Source organism: Populus nigra, chromosome 3, assembly GCF_951802175.1.
Source record: "Populus nigra chromosome 3, ddPopNigr1.1, whole genome shotgun sequence".
NCBI classification, from domain to species: Eukaryota; Viridiplantae; Streptophyta; class Magnoliopsida; order Malpighiales; family Salicaceae; genus Populus; species Populus nigra.
Genome location: NC_084854.1, coordinates 1698362 through 1716229, shown reverse-complemented (window position 1 = coordinate 1716229; position 17868 = coordinate 1698362). Strand labels below are relative to the sequence as shown.

The 17868-nt window shown below is 34.0% G+C and overlaps 2 protein-coding genes across 3 annotated transcripts; one reads left to right on the top strand and one right to left on the bottom strand.

Moving 5' to 3' along the window:
* The first annotated feature begins 72 nt into the window (after positions 1 to 72).
* LOC133690093 (aberrant root formation protein 4) lies at positions 73 to 7712 on the top strand. 2 transcript variants are annotated; one of them, XM_062110274.1, is made up of 15 exons: positions 73 to 202; positions 465 to 629; positions 723 to 872; positions 1119 to 1191; positions 1709 to 1884; positions 1979 to 2038; positions 2277 to 2427; positions 2609 to 2668; positions 2814 to 3085; positions 3160 to 3231; positions 3481 to 3558; positions 3661 to 3855; positions 4021 to 4072; positions 4693 to 4832; positions 7431 to 7712. In XM_062110274.1, exons 1-15 carry the CDS (start codon positions 104 to 106, stop codon positions 7434 to 7436), a joined length of 1749 nt encoding a protein of 582 aa, XP_061966258.1. In that variant the 5' UTR covers positions 73 to 103; the 3' UTR covers positions 7437 to 7712. The 2 variants fall into 2 exon arrangements, with proteins under 2 accessions (XP_061966258.1, XP_061966257.1); XM_062110273.1 differs by lacking the exon at positions 7431 to 7712 and having other exon boundaries at positions 4693 to 5162.
* Positions 7713 to 9626: 1914 nt separating this feature from the next.
* LOC133690020 (uncharacterized) lies at positions 9627 to 13633 on the bottom strand. Its single transcript, XM_062110163.1, has 5 exons — positions 13036 to 13633; positions 10925 to 10981; positions 10624 to 10686; positions 10444 to 10512; positions 9627 to 10353 (listed from the first exon to the last, which is right to left on the bottom strand). The coding sequence occupies exons 1-5, from the start codon at positions 13420 to 13422 to the stop codon at positions 10138 to 10140; spliced, it is 792 nt and encodes a 263-aa protein (XP_061966147.1). The 5' UTR covers positions 13423 to 13633; the 3' UTR covers positions 9627 to 10137.
* Positions 13634 to 17868: the final 4235 nt, after the last annotated feature.

Here is a 17868-nt window from a genome sequence, read left to right as displayed (position 1 = left end):
AATTGAGTCCTTTTTCTTTCATGAATTGCTAATCCATCCATCCAATTTTTTATTCGCCCTTTTTAATGATAATTTTTCAAAATTTGTTGCATTGACGCACACCATGGCAAAGCATCACGAACCCTCCTCCTTCTCCTCCTCTACGACCACTAAGAATCCTCTAGTTCTTCATCTTCACGAGAAACTCTCATCTTGCTCCACTGTAAGTCTCTCTCTCTTTATTTTTCCTTGAAAATTCTTTACTAATCTGTTTGTTTGCCTAGAAAACCCAAAACTCTCCATTTCTTATGGAAACTAATCGAATATTCTATGCTGCTATTCAAAACGCTGCGTTTTTAAGTGAACGAGCTGGTTGCTTTAGTTAATAGAGATTAATTAACTTACTTGCTACTGTTAATTTGAAGTTAAATAGAGTTTTATTTAATAAAAATTGATTATTATTATCATTATTATTGTTATTTTAGTTGATTGAAAGTGGAGATGAGAAATCAATAGCAGAGCTGGTAGATTTTATAGATTCAGTTTCCGATTCTGCTGTATCGAATCATGAAGACAGTGATGAACAGGGCAATGCAGTTGAAGTTCTCTCCGAAACTCATAAATTTTTGCTTTCTCCGTCGCTAGATCAGGTTTTTTGGTAGCTATTTTAATTATTTATATTGTTTTTGTTGTTGTTGAAAGTTTATTTTTGTGTATGATTTTTTTTTCTTTGGTATTTGTAGGCGGTTATTGATGCGTTATCATTTGAATTACCGAAGGCAGTATCGAAGTTTGCAGGATTGTCTAATGAGTGCTTGAGGATTGCTGATAGTATTATTGATTTTTTCATTGAAAACTGTAGTCCACGGGATATGCTTCCCATTCTTTGTGAGGTGCTTTGTGTTTTAAATGTGTTTACGGCTGACTTAGGATTAGTGTTTGATAATCATGTGATTTACTTCTGAATAGCACATTCATAATCCATTCGCTTAATATTGTGATATTACAGCTTGCTTAATGTTTATCATGGATTTATTTATGGCCCTGGTTTTATACTATAAGTTAGTTAGTATGATGGTGTGTGTTGTCACTAATGATTTTAGTTTACCACTAATAGTGATTGGTTTTCATTGGATCAGGCATTAGATTCGTGGAATGGGATGGTTCATGCATATGACTATGTTGCTCCTCTTCTAAGTGGGATCTCAAAAGGTTGTTTTTAAGAAAGAAAGTTGAGGGTATTTTTTTGATGAAATAAATGCCATTTCTGATGTGCTAAGGTCTCCTCATAGACGCAGGTCATTCATGAAATAATTTGTTCTGGCTAAGTGTTTCCACTTATAATATCGTGTCATTGCACCATTTTGTACATCTGCATGTTATCCATGAAACAACCTGTTCCGATGAAGTCTGGTTTTTTATTTTGCCTTTTATTTTGCTTATAATATCATGTCACTGCTGCTCTTCTATTGTATTTATGAACTGTTGGCTTAGGTCCTAGTTACAATGAACGATGTGTGCCAAATTGAGGGGTCAATTCTTGCAGAAGATAGTTTAGCAATTCATTATTTTATTTATTTATTCAAGTTTACTCTCTTTTGGGACATAGCGGAAAAACCTAATTGAGTAAAGCTATGGTTGTGGGTGTTTTTACTATTCTTATGCTTGCTGCTAACCTTAATGAATTTACTATGCTGACATTCTCTTCTTCTTCTTTTTTTCTTAACAGTATTGCTTGCCATACAGAGGCGCCACTTCGAGCAAGTAAAAGTTGCAGTTCCTGTCATCCTAAATGTTTTGAAGGCTGTGTGTTCAGAGCTCAGTGCCAGGGATACAGAATGTATGAATTTGTTTATCAGAGCCTTAGGAATTGCTGATTCTATACGAGCAATTTGTGCAAAATTGGTATGCCTGTTTCGTGTTCTGTTTTCCTTTCCCTTGAGTAAATTGAGTATCAAACCCTGCTAATCTTCACTAACCTACTTTATTGCGGTTGCAGGAGGGCAGAGTACTTGAAAAGCTTCGAGATGTACTTAGTTCATACATTTTACAAATCATGGTTGGCACTCCTGTGTTCAAATGGAAATCAGTAGTGTTTAGTTAGATAAATATTTCCTTTTATACCAGACTTGTAATTTTGTGCTATTGCTAGTTAAGTTCATGTTGTTGGTGGATATTTAAGTTGACGTCACTACTCTATATTTTGCTTCATGTTTCCTTTTCCTGTCTGTATGGTTATTTTATTGTTTCGTATGGATAGGACTGCATGCCTAAGTTGCACCCTTGATATGCTGCAGGCTCTTCTTTCTCTTGTCTTAGGATGTGAAATTCCAAGATGCCTTCCCCTGGTGTCACGGCTGTCAGAATTCTTCCCATTTTGTGGTTTATCATATCTCGGTTTAATAACTGGATCTGATGTTGATGAAATGACTCGCACTTTTGTTGCAGGTAAAGTCTACAAGGTTACTATATGTTGTCCTTCACATCTTAAAATTTGCAAGCCAGTATTAATTGTGATTTTTTCCTTCAATTTAATTGAACCTGTATGTTTTAGTTCTAATCATTGTAACCTTTTTTCCTTTGATTTCATTTAACGCTTACATTTTAATTGTAATCATGAAATGCACAGAAGAGGAGGATGATTATATGAGGTGTTTATCCTACATCAAACATGGTGCAGCAATTTCAGGTCTGTATTTTCCAAAAACAGATGCCTGTCCTTGTAATTATTTGTGTTCTGTTAATGATTACATTAGTTTTACCTTGCATCTGTAGAAAAAGAAACCCTTAGTTTTTACCTCAATCGTTTAGTCTTTCTTACTCTGTTGTTGCAGTGATCTGGGGTCATATCTCTGTTAATGTTGCTCGGGCTGCTGGGGGGGATGTGTCAACTGTCAAGGATGAAATTCTAAGTAACCAAACTGAGAGGTGGCAAGCCGTAGGCATGTTAAAGCACATATTCTCATTTGTCGATTTCCCCTGGGAATTAAAGAAACATGCCATTGACTTCTTGCTTTGCATTACTGATGGAAATATCGCAAGAAACTGCAATGACGAAGACACTGACTGCTCTATATATATGCCTAATCTCTATGCTGCTTTGCAGGTACCCTCCTTCCTTCTGTGTTTGTACATCTATATCTGCTCTCTCCTTTCTAATGATCAAAATTAATATTTCAGGCTATTACAATGGTCATCATGTATACACCAGATACTGTGATAAGAAAGAATGCCTTTGAAGCATTGAAAAGGGTAAGGGTTTAGAACACAGTAAGTAAACATACAGACCTCTATTGTTTAGACTTTCTCCCAAGTGCCTGGATAATGCCGGGAAATTGTTGATGTTTTCATTTAAGTTTTGCTTCATTTTTGAAAAATGGAATGAACTGGTTCTTGAAATCCTCTTCTTTTTTTTTACTGGTTTGTTATTCTCCCTGCTTCTTTACTTAGATGCACTTCTTACATTAGGAGTCCTCATATCACTCTGCCAAATTAAATCAGGTACTTGCTGATATTCCAACTTCTCAGAGGTTTGAAATATTTCAAGCTTTGATTACAAATAGCATGTCTTCTCCTATGGTAAACTCTTGCAAGCTGGTTTACATGATTTAAGAGCTTCAACATTTATTCAAACAAGATGCAAAACTCCCATCATCTGAAATATTTGTTGCAACAATACAGACTGCACTTCTTTTAGATCTTGTTAGAAGCGATTTGTATAAGGAAGGTTTCCAAAGAACAGCAACAGGGAAAGACGAAGAAAAGCAAGCAAATAAAGCTGCACCACTATGGGTTACTCGTGCCCTTGAATTGGTAGAGCTAATTTTCAGGCCTCCAAAGGGAGGACCTCCATCCTTTCCTGAGCATGGTGATGCGGTATGCCTTACCTTCTCAATCATTTTTATTATGTTGTAGTCTCTTTGCATAAAATCCTATGGCTTTTCCTCTTCCCGGCTCCAATGTTAATGTTTTATATAGCAATGTATGGACTTCTACACAGATTGAATCTTTTCAACTTTTATTTGGTACTATGCCCTGCAGGTTCTAGCTGCCCTCAACCTGTACAGATTTATTTTGATGACAGAATCAGCAGGTAAAAATATAGTAGCTTACAATTTTTCATAAGTTAAAACAGAAAATGTCCAGGATGCATTAAATGCAAATCATTTTGTTTTCTTCATTTGTGTCATTCCTAAACTGTATAGCAATTTTTCTGTCATTTTTATTTGGAAAAATACCAAGGTTCTGATCTATTAATGATCCTATTAATTTTAAGAGATGTATATTGGTAACATATGAGAAACTATGAAACTGATTTGAAGTCTCAGATATCCAAGTAGCTGAACTCATGGCTTGATGAAAATCATAGCTTGAGCCTGTTGTGTGGACCTCATAATTCATCTTGCATATGGAGGGTTAAAGGAGGTTTGCTCTCTGACTAATTGAAGTTCATGTAGAACAATGTAAATGATGAAATGGAAATCATGTAGTAGACCTTACAAATATGACAGATGTTTAAATGATTTCAATTCATTTAAGGGAACCAAGATATCTTCCCAACTTATAAATTCTAGCTGTCTTGAGTCAAACCCCCAGTTTTGGATTTTCGCTTCTATAAACTCTGTTTGCCTTGATATATATACAAGCAATTCTAAAGTTTAATTTTGTTTTGTTGCTGTCACGATCTTACTGTAAATATTGTCAATGAAACAGGGAAAACCAACTACACTGGAGTTCTCTCCAAGAAAAATTTAGAGAAAGCATTCAATGAATGGCTCCTACCACTTCGAGCCCTTGTGGCTGGCATCATGGCAGAGAACAAGGATGATCATGATCCATTAGTAATGGACACAGTATGTTCTCTTAATCCTATTGAGCTTGTTCTATATCGTTGTATCGAACTAGTTGAAGATAAATTAAAACATCCAGCATAATCAACCTTCAGTAAAAAGGAAATTCCCATCTCACTTGAACTGTAGAAGGATTGGTAAGATGCTTAGGTGCCAGATGTATTTCAATAGTTCTACAACTTCCAGTTTGGGTATAACACGAGAGTAACATCACAATGTTGGGAATGGTTTTTGCATGAAACACTTGATTTCTTGCTTGGTTTTTGAATTATTTGTATTATTCACTACACATTTCTGTTTTTTTCGAATCACAGATATCTATGTTGCTTTTAATTGTTAACAGAGTTAAGATGGAGTTTATAAGCTTTTATCTCTCAATCACACCTAATGAGTTGATTAAGCAAACTCTTTACCCATAATTGCGCTTTGTTATGCATCCATGAATGCCAATAGAGATTATAAATTTGAATGTTAACGATGGCTGCTCTTTGCTATGATTTATCTAGAAATCCATTTAGTCTGAAAATAACGATTAAAGCAAACAATTAAATTTTATTTTACATGGATGGTCTGAAAAACAAAAGTTGTCATTTGACATAGATCATAAACACGAGTCATCTTCATAGTAGGTGGCCAATGGTATTATAGTTATTAAACTCGACATAACCTAACAAATTGACCCAATGACATGTTGACTTGGAAATTTACTCGAGATGAGTTTCATTTTAAATTGGTTTAGATATTGGCCCCGTTAAACCTGAATGATCTAGTAGGCCAACCCATAACCCAGATGACCTGGGCAAAGACGGTGAGACTTGATCAAGTTAATTTTAAGGAATTATTTTAAGTTTTTTATATCTAAAATAACATGATTTTATTTTAAAAGAAAATATATTGAAATGGCATGATTTTAGGAATGATTCGACATGATCCGATAATCTGATAACGCGGATTCTTAATCAGACAACTATGATTAGTTTAAGTTTTTTTTATGAGATTTCTTTCACCTGATAACTCTATAGACTTGCAGCTTTAAGATCAAGCAAAATATTGGGGACGTGATATTCCATACCTTTTCTTTTGCAGTAGTAGAAAAACTAGCTCTTAGTCTCCTACTCAGTGTGATGGACCTGTTTTCACGTATTAATTATTGATTCTAGGGATAATTTAGCACATTCTTCATCAAAAATTTCCCAAATCTACTTTTACATTTAGGAATTTTTTTCTTGCCTGGTTCATCTTCCTCCAACATGAATACGAAGATGCTGTTTGGGCAAGCATGGCCATTTCAAAAGGTAGACAAATCTATACGAATGAGGTACCCAATTTCTTATCACAAATTCTAAAAGATGCTAAACCATCCTTTCACCTTGATTGAAAACTAACTTTGTGTCTTAGCAGCCTGCAGCTTTAGGAAATTTCCCTTTGTTGGATTGAAATAGTAAACCTCCTACCTCTAGGTGGGACCATTGGCGGGAGAACTCCTAGCATGACAAGAGTTGTTGTCATGTTGTGGACATCTTTCTTGCCTTTTGTTTTTCATTGTTCACTCGCTGATGTGGGCTCCCTCCCCCGGCCATGATGACTCTCTATGTTTGATTGAGCTAATGCTTAATCAAATATAGTTCTCTGATCTGATTTGTAACTTGTTCGAAAAGAATATATACATTATCAGGATTAAGGCAATTCAAATGAATTATTCTTATTAAAAAAAATTTACTTCTTTAAGAAAAAATCTCTGATATTGATATGACTGACTGGATTACTAAAAACATGAATGCATCAATCAACTACGTGGTTTTATCAACTGAACATCTTTTATTGTTTAGCTTGAAATATGTTTCATGTGATTTTACGCTTGTACAGTATTATAATAAAAGTTGTTTTTTCAAAATATTTTTTTGTTTAGAAAAATATTAAAATAATATTTATTTTTGATATTAACATTCAAAAATATTAAAAAATAACAATTTAAAAAAAATCAATTTTTTAAAAAACTACCAAAAAAAAAACAAACACAAAGTTACAGAATTATGGGACGAAACTCAGAATTACAGTCAGGTTTAGGCAGAAGGCTTGAAATCACAGAGGCACCCCTTATTCTCATGAGCTTCAAGCCTAGTAAGTTGGTGTTTGTAGCTGTTGGAGTGGCTGTGGGCTGTAGAAATCAATCACACTAGCACCTCAAATCAAATGTAGTGGGAAGGTGTGATGCCGCATGGTGCTCTTAACTGGACCCCACCAAATTGCATTCATGTATATCAAAGTGATTGCATAAATAAACTGCAGATTCTTAAGCGTTGACAATCTCTTCTAAAGATAAAGGCCATCTAATTAAGGTAGCTGACAAATGACAACCAAGTTAGATGCTTGCTACATATTAGGAGTCTTTTATACGAATAAATCTTAAAAATACAAATCAGCAGTAAGATTAGTGGAATTATCATTGAATCTCGTATTAAAATATTATCCCATAGAATAATTTATTTATTTATTTAAATCTCTCCTTACTTAAGTATCATTTATCTAAAAAAAAAGTTGGTTTATTTTTTATTTATCTGAAATACCGTGTGGTATCATTTTCTTATGTTCACTGTGCAGTATTAATATCTCTTGGCGATCTTTAAAGAGCAAGAGACGATTTGGAGCTAGCAGCACGAGGGCATGCCACACGTGAAATTTAGCGATAACTTTGTCAGAAAGGTAATCTACTCTCCCCAGATTTGTTCTTTCTCCGTTATTAATGGATAGAAGCAAGGTTATCGTACTTGTCCGGAAACATAGTGTGTGTTTGACTGTTCAGAGTCTTTTTCATTGTTTCAACTCTTATTTTCTAAAATGTTTTAAAAATACATATTAAATAATATTTTATATTTTTTAAAATTTATTTTTAATATTAATACATTAAAATAATCTACAGACACTAAATTTTAAATTATAAAATTCCTAGATAAAATCATGGTTCGGGTTTAAAAACAGCTATGATCGAGAGAGCTTGTTTCATCTATAATTTTGTCTTCGATGCTATATATATATATATATATATATATATACACATCCCTAAAGAGAGGGCCAAAAATTCGTCGAGCAATTTTAAAGGCATTTAAGAATGCAGTTACTGAATTTATGTCAGGAGGGGTAATTCTTTAGGATCATGTTTTTTTTTTTTCCTGCATACTGTGTTGCTTTGTAAAACCTTTTTTTCCCCTTTAATTCTTATTTATTGAAGTTCCCTAACAATTTTTTTTCCCGTGATAAGATTGAAATACTTAATTCCAAACTATTGGTTTAAGAATATTGTCAGGGAGTTGAGAAATTAGAAGGAATGAATTTGAAATTGTCATCCCACTTAAAATGTGTTTGTTATTGTAATTGAAATTGTTTTTCAAATTTTTCTTACTCAAATCAATATTATATTGTGCGGGAAAAAAGTTTAAAAGATTTCTTTAACCCCAATCCTTAGGTCTTTTTACAATTACAATATTGCCCCCAAAAACAAAGCAAATGAGTTTTTTTTTTATGAAATAATAGGAATTACATTATTTTAGTCCACGGTGAATTTACAACCCAATCAATTGTTTTTAATAAAAAAATAAGCAAATATTTTTAAAAATATAATTTATAGTTATTAAATTTGACTTCGATAACCTGACATGTCATTTCATAGTTTAGTTGACTTGGTCAAACTCGAATGAAATCTAATCGAATCAACTTCAAGAATTTTTCTTTTAATTTGTATAAAAATAACATTGTTTTGGTCTTTTAAAAAAACTTTTTAATTTAAATAATATCATTTCAGAATATATCTAATTCATAATATATCTATGTTAACTTGCAAACTTAAAAGTTAAGTGACCAAACACGTAACCCAAACCTTTAACAGATCATACCTTTTGCCATGTACGATAACTATGGTGTAGTTTTAATGGGAAATTGCCTTTGTTTGGTATTCCAGGATGGAATGGATAGAAAAGAGATTATATTTGCATATATGGGTATGGAATGGGATTTCCCTTTATCCTGATATGGTAAGGGAAATCCAGTATGGAAGCTCATGTTCTGGCATTAAACTAATCAAATTTGATAATTAGGATTTTTTTAAAAAATAACATAGTTTGGTAAAAAATTTGGGAGAATAACAAGTTTAAAAAGTATTTGAAAAATAACATAATTTAAATGCAACTGCTTTTTCAAATATTGATTCCATACAAAATTGCTATTAGGAACTTTTGAAATAACATTATTAATTATGTTCAAACTGTAATATTTTTCAAATGTTTTTTTTTTAATTATGTTATTTTCTCGCAACTTATGGTAAACGGAGTTAGAATTACAAAAGACCCCGATATTTGCTAAATAACTGAAATCCTATCGCAATCAGTGCCCTGCAACAAAATCCTGGATCAAATCAGGTGAGGTAGTGGCATCCTTTGTAAATGCAAGATTTATTTAAGGGGAAACTGAAGATATTCAAACCTGCCCTTGCTTCCTAACGAGGGTAGATAGAGGAAGGGAGCAGAACTAAGTTTTTTTTCTTCGTCCTTTTCCTGATCCTCTCAATTAGTGATCACGCATCCAATCAAACCCTCTATCCGTCCATGCTCATACATTCTGCCTACATGTAGCATAACAGAAAGGCAACATTCTTTTCCATAGCTTTAATGCCTTGGAAACAAAAATTGGTGTCTGCAGCAACCTTTTCGATCAGTTGCACTTGCAATCTAAGGTTGTCAATAACGCCTGAACATCTACACTTCTGTTCTTGCTTTTGAAAAGCGTCTCATAACAAACAAGCTCTGAAGCCAGTAACCCTAATAACCCTTCTTTCTCAAAGTAAATTAAAGAACAAAGAAAAAAAGGTATTGTCTAGAGGTACAAAACTGTAAAAATTAGTTGCAAGAAGCTTTAACAAGGGAGTCCAACAGCTCTTTAGTAGACAAAGAATGACCATTTCTTCTACATGGTCCCGAAATACGAAGTAATGAGGGTTTACCCCAAAGAATTTCGGAAGAACGTAGAAACCTGCAACAGAACTAGAGTCTCTACAGTCTAATTGGGCACAGTGCATCCTTCTTCACGATGGTTGACTTCTTTTGCCTTCCACGAAATTAGCACATAGAACAGGCGGTTGTTAACTGAGGCTTTCCTCCCAGTTGAATATGCATATATACCAAACGGCTCCTTCGCGGGTGTGGAGATTAACTCTTCTACAACAAGCATAAGGCTGTAGTGACCACATAGCCACAGCCTAGACAGTTAACATGCTGAGATGAGGGGGGCAGTTTACATGTTTTCCTCAACTCAGTCCCTATAAAGTTTCAGTACCAGTGTCTCCCTCGTCAGATGGCATCATATTTAGATCAGGTAGCAGGAAAGATCTATCATGATTTGAAATCGCCTTATCTGCTTCAGAAGAGCTTGATTGCAGATGGGAATCACCTTTGGCACGCGTGGGCAATGTTGATGGAATACCGTTACTAGTCGAGGCTTCTAGTTCATCTCCATAATGCAAATTCAAATCAATCTGTCGAACAGAACAAGTTTTCATTCCAGGAATCAGGAGCAAACCATAAACACATGATAGGTGAGACAGAGATGAAGAAACAGTTGATACCTTAATTCTCTTCAAATTCTCATTTCTAGCTCTCTCCTCCTTAAATGTTGCACGTACAGTTGATATCTCCTGTTAAAATGAACATAAGATTAACAGGAAATTAAATTTTGATGAAAAACAGGTTGAAACTCAATGCCAAACACTTCTCTTAGTAATTACTAGTAAGAATAGTTATCATACCTTTTTAAGATAAACCCCTTCCTTCACTAGCTGCGTTTCCTCCTCTTTAAGTTCAGAAAAAGTCTGCAAAACGTCAATAAACTTTACTGATTACTACATGCTAAATTCATCAAATATTAGTATATATTTGAAGTCCATTTCCTTAAAAAATCCCCAGAAAAAAGATGGTCCATGCGGTCACTTCAGTTGACCTAAACTAGAATTTGAACATGAATTCACAGGACCACCACGTAGCATACGGATAGGGATTTGTATTATAGCACAGGCAGACAGTGATGTTTGAAATGAAGATTCAATTTACCTTCTTTTTTCTTGACCTCTTCACTATATTGCTAGTGGTTTCACCAATACCAGCACCCTGAAAGTATCAAACATAAACATGGTCATTAGTCAGACACAATAAAAATAATCAATAAACATTCCCCATCAAATTAATGATAGAGCAGTCCTCTATAGCACGAATTTTGGGCCAAAAATGAATCATCACCATTGAATCATTGGACACGCTAATTCAATGGTATTGATTTAACTCCTATATATTTCAGCCAATAAAAAAGACTTCAAGGAAGCTGAGCAATAGCGCCAAAAAAACTGCAAAGAAAAAAGAAACCTCCGTTTGCTAAGCAGATAATACCAAGTGGCAAGACGTCAAGGCAGCACCACAATATTAAGGACAGCTCAATTACACTTGGGGGACCCATGAAAACAAGAAAAATGGATAGACATTTCCCAATCCTCGAACACGAGACAAAAACCATAGACGTGGCCAACAACACGCATCATTCCACCCCCACCCCCAAAAAAAAATATTTTATATATATATATATATATATATATATTAATCATCATCAACAATTAACAAATCCCATTTCCATAATTAACAAAAACTTCCAGCAAAGTGTTAAAGGATCAATCTTTTTAGTAATTAACGATAATTAGCTGTGATATTTTATGGTATCAACATTTACTGCCAACTTTAATGAATCTAGTTTAAACAGCTGGTCCACATTCAAATGGTAAACGGATCATCATCATCCATCACCCCCAAATTGTTAAGCTGCCTTCTGTTACTCTACACACACCCAATAACTACACGCCACGTCACCAATACCCGCGTGACATCGCGTGACAACCCTCTTGATCTTTAAACAATTTTCATGTGATTCCCTCACATGACCACTGACATGGCCGGCAATTACTGGACTGCCTCATATACCTTTCACTCATACACACATCAACAATGATATGAGCTACTACAACAAATAATCCCCTCCACCCAAGACGGAACCCTTTAGCCCTTGCGGGGAGGAGGAGGAGAACCGAAAAGATCGTAAAAAGCTTGCAATAGACCATCACCACACGATATAATTTCTCACTAACGACACAATCAACTCACCAAACTCAAGCAAAAACACCTTATCTAGCTAAAACAAACCTCCCTTGAAGTGGGCCAAAGCCTAAATGGTCAGTGGGCTCCATCATCAGCCAAAAAACCCTCACGTTGAAGCCACAAAAAGCAAGCAAACCCCATAAAGATTTTGACTCAAAAAACAAAAAAGGATTCTATTTATTTATTTTTAGGGCAAAAAAAAAATGGAAACTTCGTTGGGTTTTGTTTTTTCTCTCTCTCATGGGCAACGGACTTGTGTGGTTCACTTCACGAATCGGACAAAATCATCCTTGTTCGAAGAGTTTCACGGGAGAATCTAGTGAAGCCTTGAGTGGACAATTTGGTAGATTAATGATCAGAAAGTCGGAAACCATGAATGACAGGTGACCGGAAAAGAAGCGAGGAGAAAACGTCACCGAGGGTATTTCTGTCCAGGTAAATTGTGGATGTCACCTCCTGACGGTTTTCCACCGATGATCGGGAGGATAAAATCGTAAAAAGACAGATTTGCCCCTTGTCAGCTGCTAGCAGGGGTTGGTTTTTTAGCAGCTGGAAAATGGAAACCGATGAAAAATGTTGACGTAAAACGATGGGATAGCTAGAAGCAAATAAGAAGATAAACGACGGGTAAATTGGTCTCGAAGAATAAAAAATAAAAAATTTAAGCGAAAAACAGCACTAGACCTCACCTCTTCAAAATCAACGGACAGTTTTAACGAATCTGTAAAACAGAGAAGATGATGGCTGGTAAAGGAAGATTAGAGAAAAAAATGAAGGGCAGATTGGTCAAGTGGTGAAATCGAAAGAGAAGAAAAGGAGCGAGAGACACCATTTGAAGAACAAGGGAGAAAAAGAGACTGGCTTAACGTCACGGTGATTAATGAGACTGGAAAAGGGTATTTTAGTCAAAACAGAAAGGGAGTGAGGGATCAGCTCACACCAAATCTAACGTTAACAGTAACGAGCAGGAAAAGAAATCAGAAACCGATAGAGAGGGAGAGACTGTGTGTGGTTACAACTACCTTGGATCTAACGCCAGGTGGCGGAGGAGAACTGCTGAGGTGGCGGCGGCTGGTTTCTTCAAAACCGTCACCAGTACCGGACGGAGAAGCACCACCATCACCACCACCGCTCCATGAAAGAGGAGTGGTAGGACTGCATCTAGTAGAGGAATCGCCGCCGCCGCCGCCTTCCTTACTTTTCAAAACGACATCGCATCTCAATGAAGAAGAATTCGTTGCTGTCATCGTTCCCGGCCTTGACCTCGGAAGCCGCATCCCCCATCGCAAGGGAATAACCGCTGGCACCGCGGAAGCTGATGCCGTCGCCTGTGATTGTTTGAGACGCAGTAGTAGTTTTGCTACTACTGTCTCGTCTGCCATCGCCGCTGTCACCCACTCCTCCATCATTAAAAAACTGATAACCCTGTTGGGATTTGTACAGAGAGAAGGGTTAGATAAGACAGCGTGTGTGAAGAGGAGATTTGGGGGTGATGGGCAAAGAAATGAGAGAGAGAGAGAGAGATGAGATGAGAGATTTTAAAGAAGGGGTGCGTTAGGGAGGGTGAGGGAGCGTTTATATACGGGGAGTTGGTTTTGTGGTCTTGTAGTAGATTCCAGTTATTCTGTTTCTATAATTTGTTTTCTTGAATTTTTATTTATTTTTCATTTCTTTTTGTCATGGCCAGATGCAATTTTTTTTTCTTTCTTCTTCCACTACTACTTGCACTTTCATTGAGTGTGGGGGGATGGGGTGTAAGGTGGGTGTGTGTCATGGCCCTTTATTTCTTTGGTAAACTACATTTACATCCTTTAAATTGTTTCAATTTTATATTTCACCACTTAATATGTGTTTGGTATTGTGTTACTTTTTACGGTTATAATTTGAAAAAATAGATTTAAAAAGCGCTACAAATCATAGTATTTTCTTGACTATGATTTCAAGAAAAAAATTTGAATACATTAATGGTATGTATTAATTAACCAAACGTTTTTAAATTTACAATGAAAGTACAGGAAAAAAAAAAGATTACAAAAATAAGTGGGGCCTTACATACATACATATGGGTGTATGTGTCACTCTATGAGCTTCATTTGTATGATAAGTGGATCTGAATTTTTTTTGCATTGTCGTCATTGTCCAAATCCAATTAGGATTCTAGGGATGGATTCCTATGGGAGGATGTTGGGATGTTTAAATTACAGCGCAAATGTTTTTGATTTTCATTTATGAATATTGATAGAATATATCTTAATTGTTAGGATAAAAAAATATTACATGTTAATGTTGTACTTTTATATATTTTGAATTATAGTTAACATAAGTTCATGAATTAACCGCGATGCATTTATAAAAAAACTTTTTATCAAGGATTTGTGTATCCATGAGATTAGTCGGGTCTTGGCCTGAATACCTAGTACTGATTCAAGAAAAAATATTGATCTAAAAAATCTACGATCTAAATCATAATCTAGATTAGATTTCAAATATATAGACAAAAGATCACAAACATATAAAAATTTATGAGTAAATCAATATAAAAATAGATAGTTCATTTAAAGTTCATCGTAAAAATATTAAATTTCCATGTATAAAATATGGTCGAGGGTATCGTAATTGTTAAGATAAAAAAAAAGAAAGTAATATCACCTCTTTACATGCTTAGTTGGTTTTCACATTAAATGTTTTTCATGCTTGTATTTCCAAGATGAATTTCACAAAAACTCCTAATCCAATATTATCTCATGATTATTGCATTTCAATTATAATTTCATATAACTCACTTGCTCAAGTTTTTGAAAATCGACCAAGAGAAATGTGTTTCATGATTTTTCTTTTATTGGCAAAGAAAACACACGTAGTTGTGATTCTAGAAATATACTATGGTAGACGAAGGGCTAGAATGCTAAAATTAGAGCTTCAGGGACCAATAGGTTTCTTGTCTTCTATTATTTTTATTTTTATCGTCTCGTGGTCAGATGCTATTTATTTCTCTCCTTGTTCAACTACTAGAAAAGGCCCTTTCATCGTGCGAGGCCGGGGTAGATCGAGGCGTAAGGCGGGTGGGAGCCGCGACTTTTTTTTCTTTGGTAAACTACATATACACCCTCCAAATTGCAACCGATTTACATCTCAAGCCTCAAATATATTGTAATTTTATAAGAGTAAACCAACATATGGATAGATGTCCTCTTTAAAATCCAGCGTGGACGTGTTTAATTTCTACGTATAAAAACTCACTTAGTCTATCTTGATTTTCGAAATAAAAAATATACAGCAATGTCACATTTTAAATATTACCGAAAATAACATAAAATAACATACGTGTATTTTGATATTATAATGTTATATTTTTTTATAATAAATTTCACAAGGATGTAATTTTACCATTGTTGCATTTGATCGTAACTTCTCATAGTTCATTTGCGTGTGTTTGTTTGGTAACGTAATGGATGCCTTTGTAAGTATATTTTTAATTAAAAATATATTAAAAATATATTTTTTTTAATATCATTAAATTAAACTCATTTAAAACCATCTAAAAAGTAATAATCTGATGTGTTTTCCAAGAAAAAACAATTTGAAAAAAAAGGTGATTGTGATTTTACAAAACTGAAATGCTGTCTGCTGGCAACATTAATGTATAGATTACGTTAGAGGAAGGGCTGGATGCTAAAACTAGGACTTGGGGGACTAGATTGGGACTGAGTATATGCTTGAGGATCGTACATGTATCTTTCCATCGTTTTCTTGCTGTGTGTGTTTTCGTGGGGCCAAGCTGACATATGGACTGACAGAAAATTATTTAACTGTGTAATAAGTAAGCCGATCGGCAAATGCCATCGATTCCACTGCTAATTTTCATTTTTCAGTGCTGCTTTTTGTACAAATGAGTCTAATTTTGGCAAAAGTGCAAACCCACGAACTTCTCTCGCGAGATTCCCTTCTTTCCATCCATGCTTTTGGACCCGGAAATAGTACACTTTCACTCGGATCATGGCATGGCATGGCATGGCATGTCATCGTAGCAGAGGCCAGAGGCTACGAATAGACTGAGCCCTCGTGATTTTTTTGACTTGCAAGATCTTTTTATGTTAATTCTGACCTCTTTTTTCATTGCCAATTTTGTTTAGGTAGTTTGATGGATTTTATCGCTTGATTAGAGCATGGTAGTTTCTATTTGTGTGTGTATTTTAAAAATATATTTTATTTTAAAACTATATTAAATTGATTTTTTAAATATTTGTATGGTTTTGAAGTGATGATATTATAAATAAAAAAATAATTTTACATCACGACATTATACATTCTCAAAATCAGGAATGCAAATTACAGTAGCATTTTCTTTTTAAAAAATATTTTAATATATTTTAACAAAACATTTTATATCACAGCATCGAACATTCTTAAAATCAAGAATAGAAATTACAGTAGCATTTTCTTTTTAAATTTTATTTATTGATTTTCTTTTTCTGAAAAATAAAAAAGTTTTGGGTGAGCAATGCTTGCTTATGCTAAAGTCTTGTCACAGTTTAATCCATTTTAACATTCCACGTTCTCTCACAGTTTAACTATTTTACCACCAAATTAGACCGTCTTAAATTTTTTTTTAAAAAAAGCAGAGAAATTATACACTTACATCCGCTACAAACACGTGAGTACATTTTGATGACATGACGGGAATATTTTTTTTACTGCGATTGTTAAAAATATTCCTGGATTAGCCGATGAAACGACTAATACTATCTTTTTAATTATCTTCAAGATACAACAGCTCTGCATGATATAATATATTTACGAAAATAAAACTTTTCAAATACTAATCAACAACACTTAAACTCAGCAAATCAATAAAACCTTTGTGTATGTTTGGTAACTCGGTGTAGTATATTTTTTAATTAAAAAATATATAAAAATAAATTTTTTATTTATTTTTCACATTAGCATACCAAGATTATAAAAATAAATATTTAAACATATTAATTTAATATTAAAAAAAATTAAAAAAGTATATTAGTAGTTACCGCAATATCGGATAAATAATTAAGCAAGCTCTCTTAATTAACTTATCTGTTCTTAGGAACTAAGAAAATTCTATAATAATAAGAACAATAATAATGGTAATAATTCATCTATATTAGTTAATAATATTGCCATCAGACTAACTTCCTTCGTCATATCAAGTTTTTTGAGGTGTTTGAAAAAAATATGATAGTTATTGTTTTTTAAAATATTTTTTTGTTTAAAAATATATTAAAAAAATATTATTTTTACTAGTATATCAAAATAATTTAAATATATAAAAAAATTAAAATTTAACATGTTTTACACCACATTTTCAAACAAACTTTTTAAACAAAAACCAATGGATTCTTTTTATTTTTCAAAGGTGTGCCAAGTCATCATGAACAATGTGGGAAATGTAGTCCCCAAGAAATGTAGCGTGGTGGCAAAGGGTTTGAGATCTGCACAGCAAGTCTCGAGTTCGAGTCAGGGCGTGTATCTCTTGTAAGAGCCTGGGATAGCCGGGATTTTACTCACTCACCTGGACCCACAAAGTGCGCTTTCCGGAGGGTGGAGTTTCCTCGAATCCAAAAAAAAAATCTGGAAAATGTAATGTGTTAGTAACTTGGGCGTCAGTCATGTAATTCCACCTCTATTCCTTTTCTTATTTATTTTCTTTAATATTTGTTTGGAATTGAGATTCAATCTATTAAAAAAATTAATTTAATTTTTTTTGAATATTTTTTATATGTTAATATTAAAAATAAATTTTAAAAATAATATTATTTTAAAATAAAAAAATAACTTTAACCAGCACGATAAACAACACCGCCTTAATCTATGCAGGGCAA

Excerpts from the sequence above, each read along its gene's own strand:
- LOC133690093 (XM_062110273.1), top strand. The coding sequence starts at position 104 with ATGGCAAAGCATCACGAACCCTCCTCCTTCTCCTCCTCTACGACCACT. Across the intron at positions 2,039-2,276 it reads CATACATTTTACAAATCATG|GCTCTTCTTTCTCTTGTCTT; the intron begins GTTGGCACTCCT and ends GATATGCTGCAG. Across the intron at positions 4,073-4,692 it reads TTTGATGACAGAATCAGCAG|GGAAAACCAACTACACTGGA; the intron begins GTAAAAATATAG and ends TCAATGAAACAG.
- LOC133690020 (XM_062110163.1), bottom strand. The coding sequence starts at position 13,422 with ATGATGGAGGAGTGGGTGACAGCGGCGATGGCAGACGAGACAGTAGTA. Across the intron at positions 10,687-10,924 it reads AGAGGTCAAGAAAAAAGAAG|ACTTTTTCTGAACTTAAAGA; the intron begins GTAAATTGAATC and ends GACGTTTTGCAG. Across the intron at positions 10,513-10,623 it reads AAGGGGTTTATCTTAAAAAG|GAGATATCAACTGTACGTGC; the intron begins GTATGATAACTA and ends TCATTTTAACAG.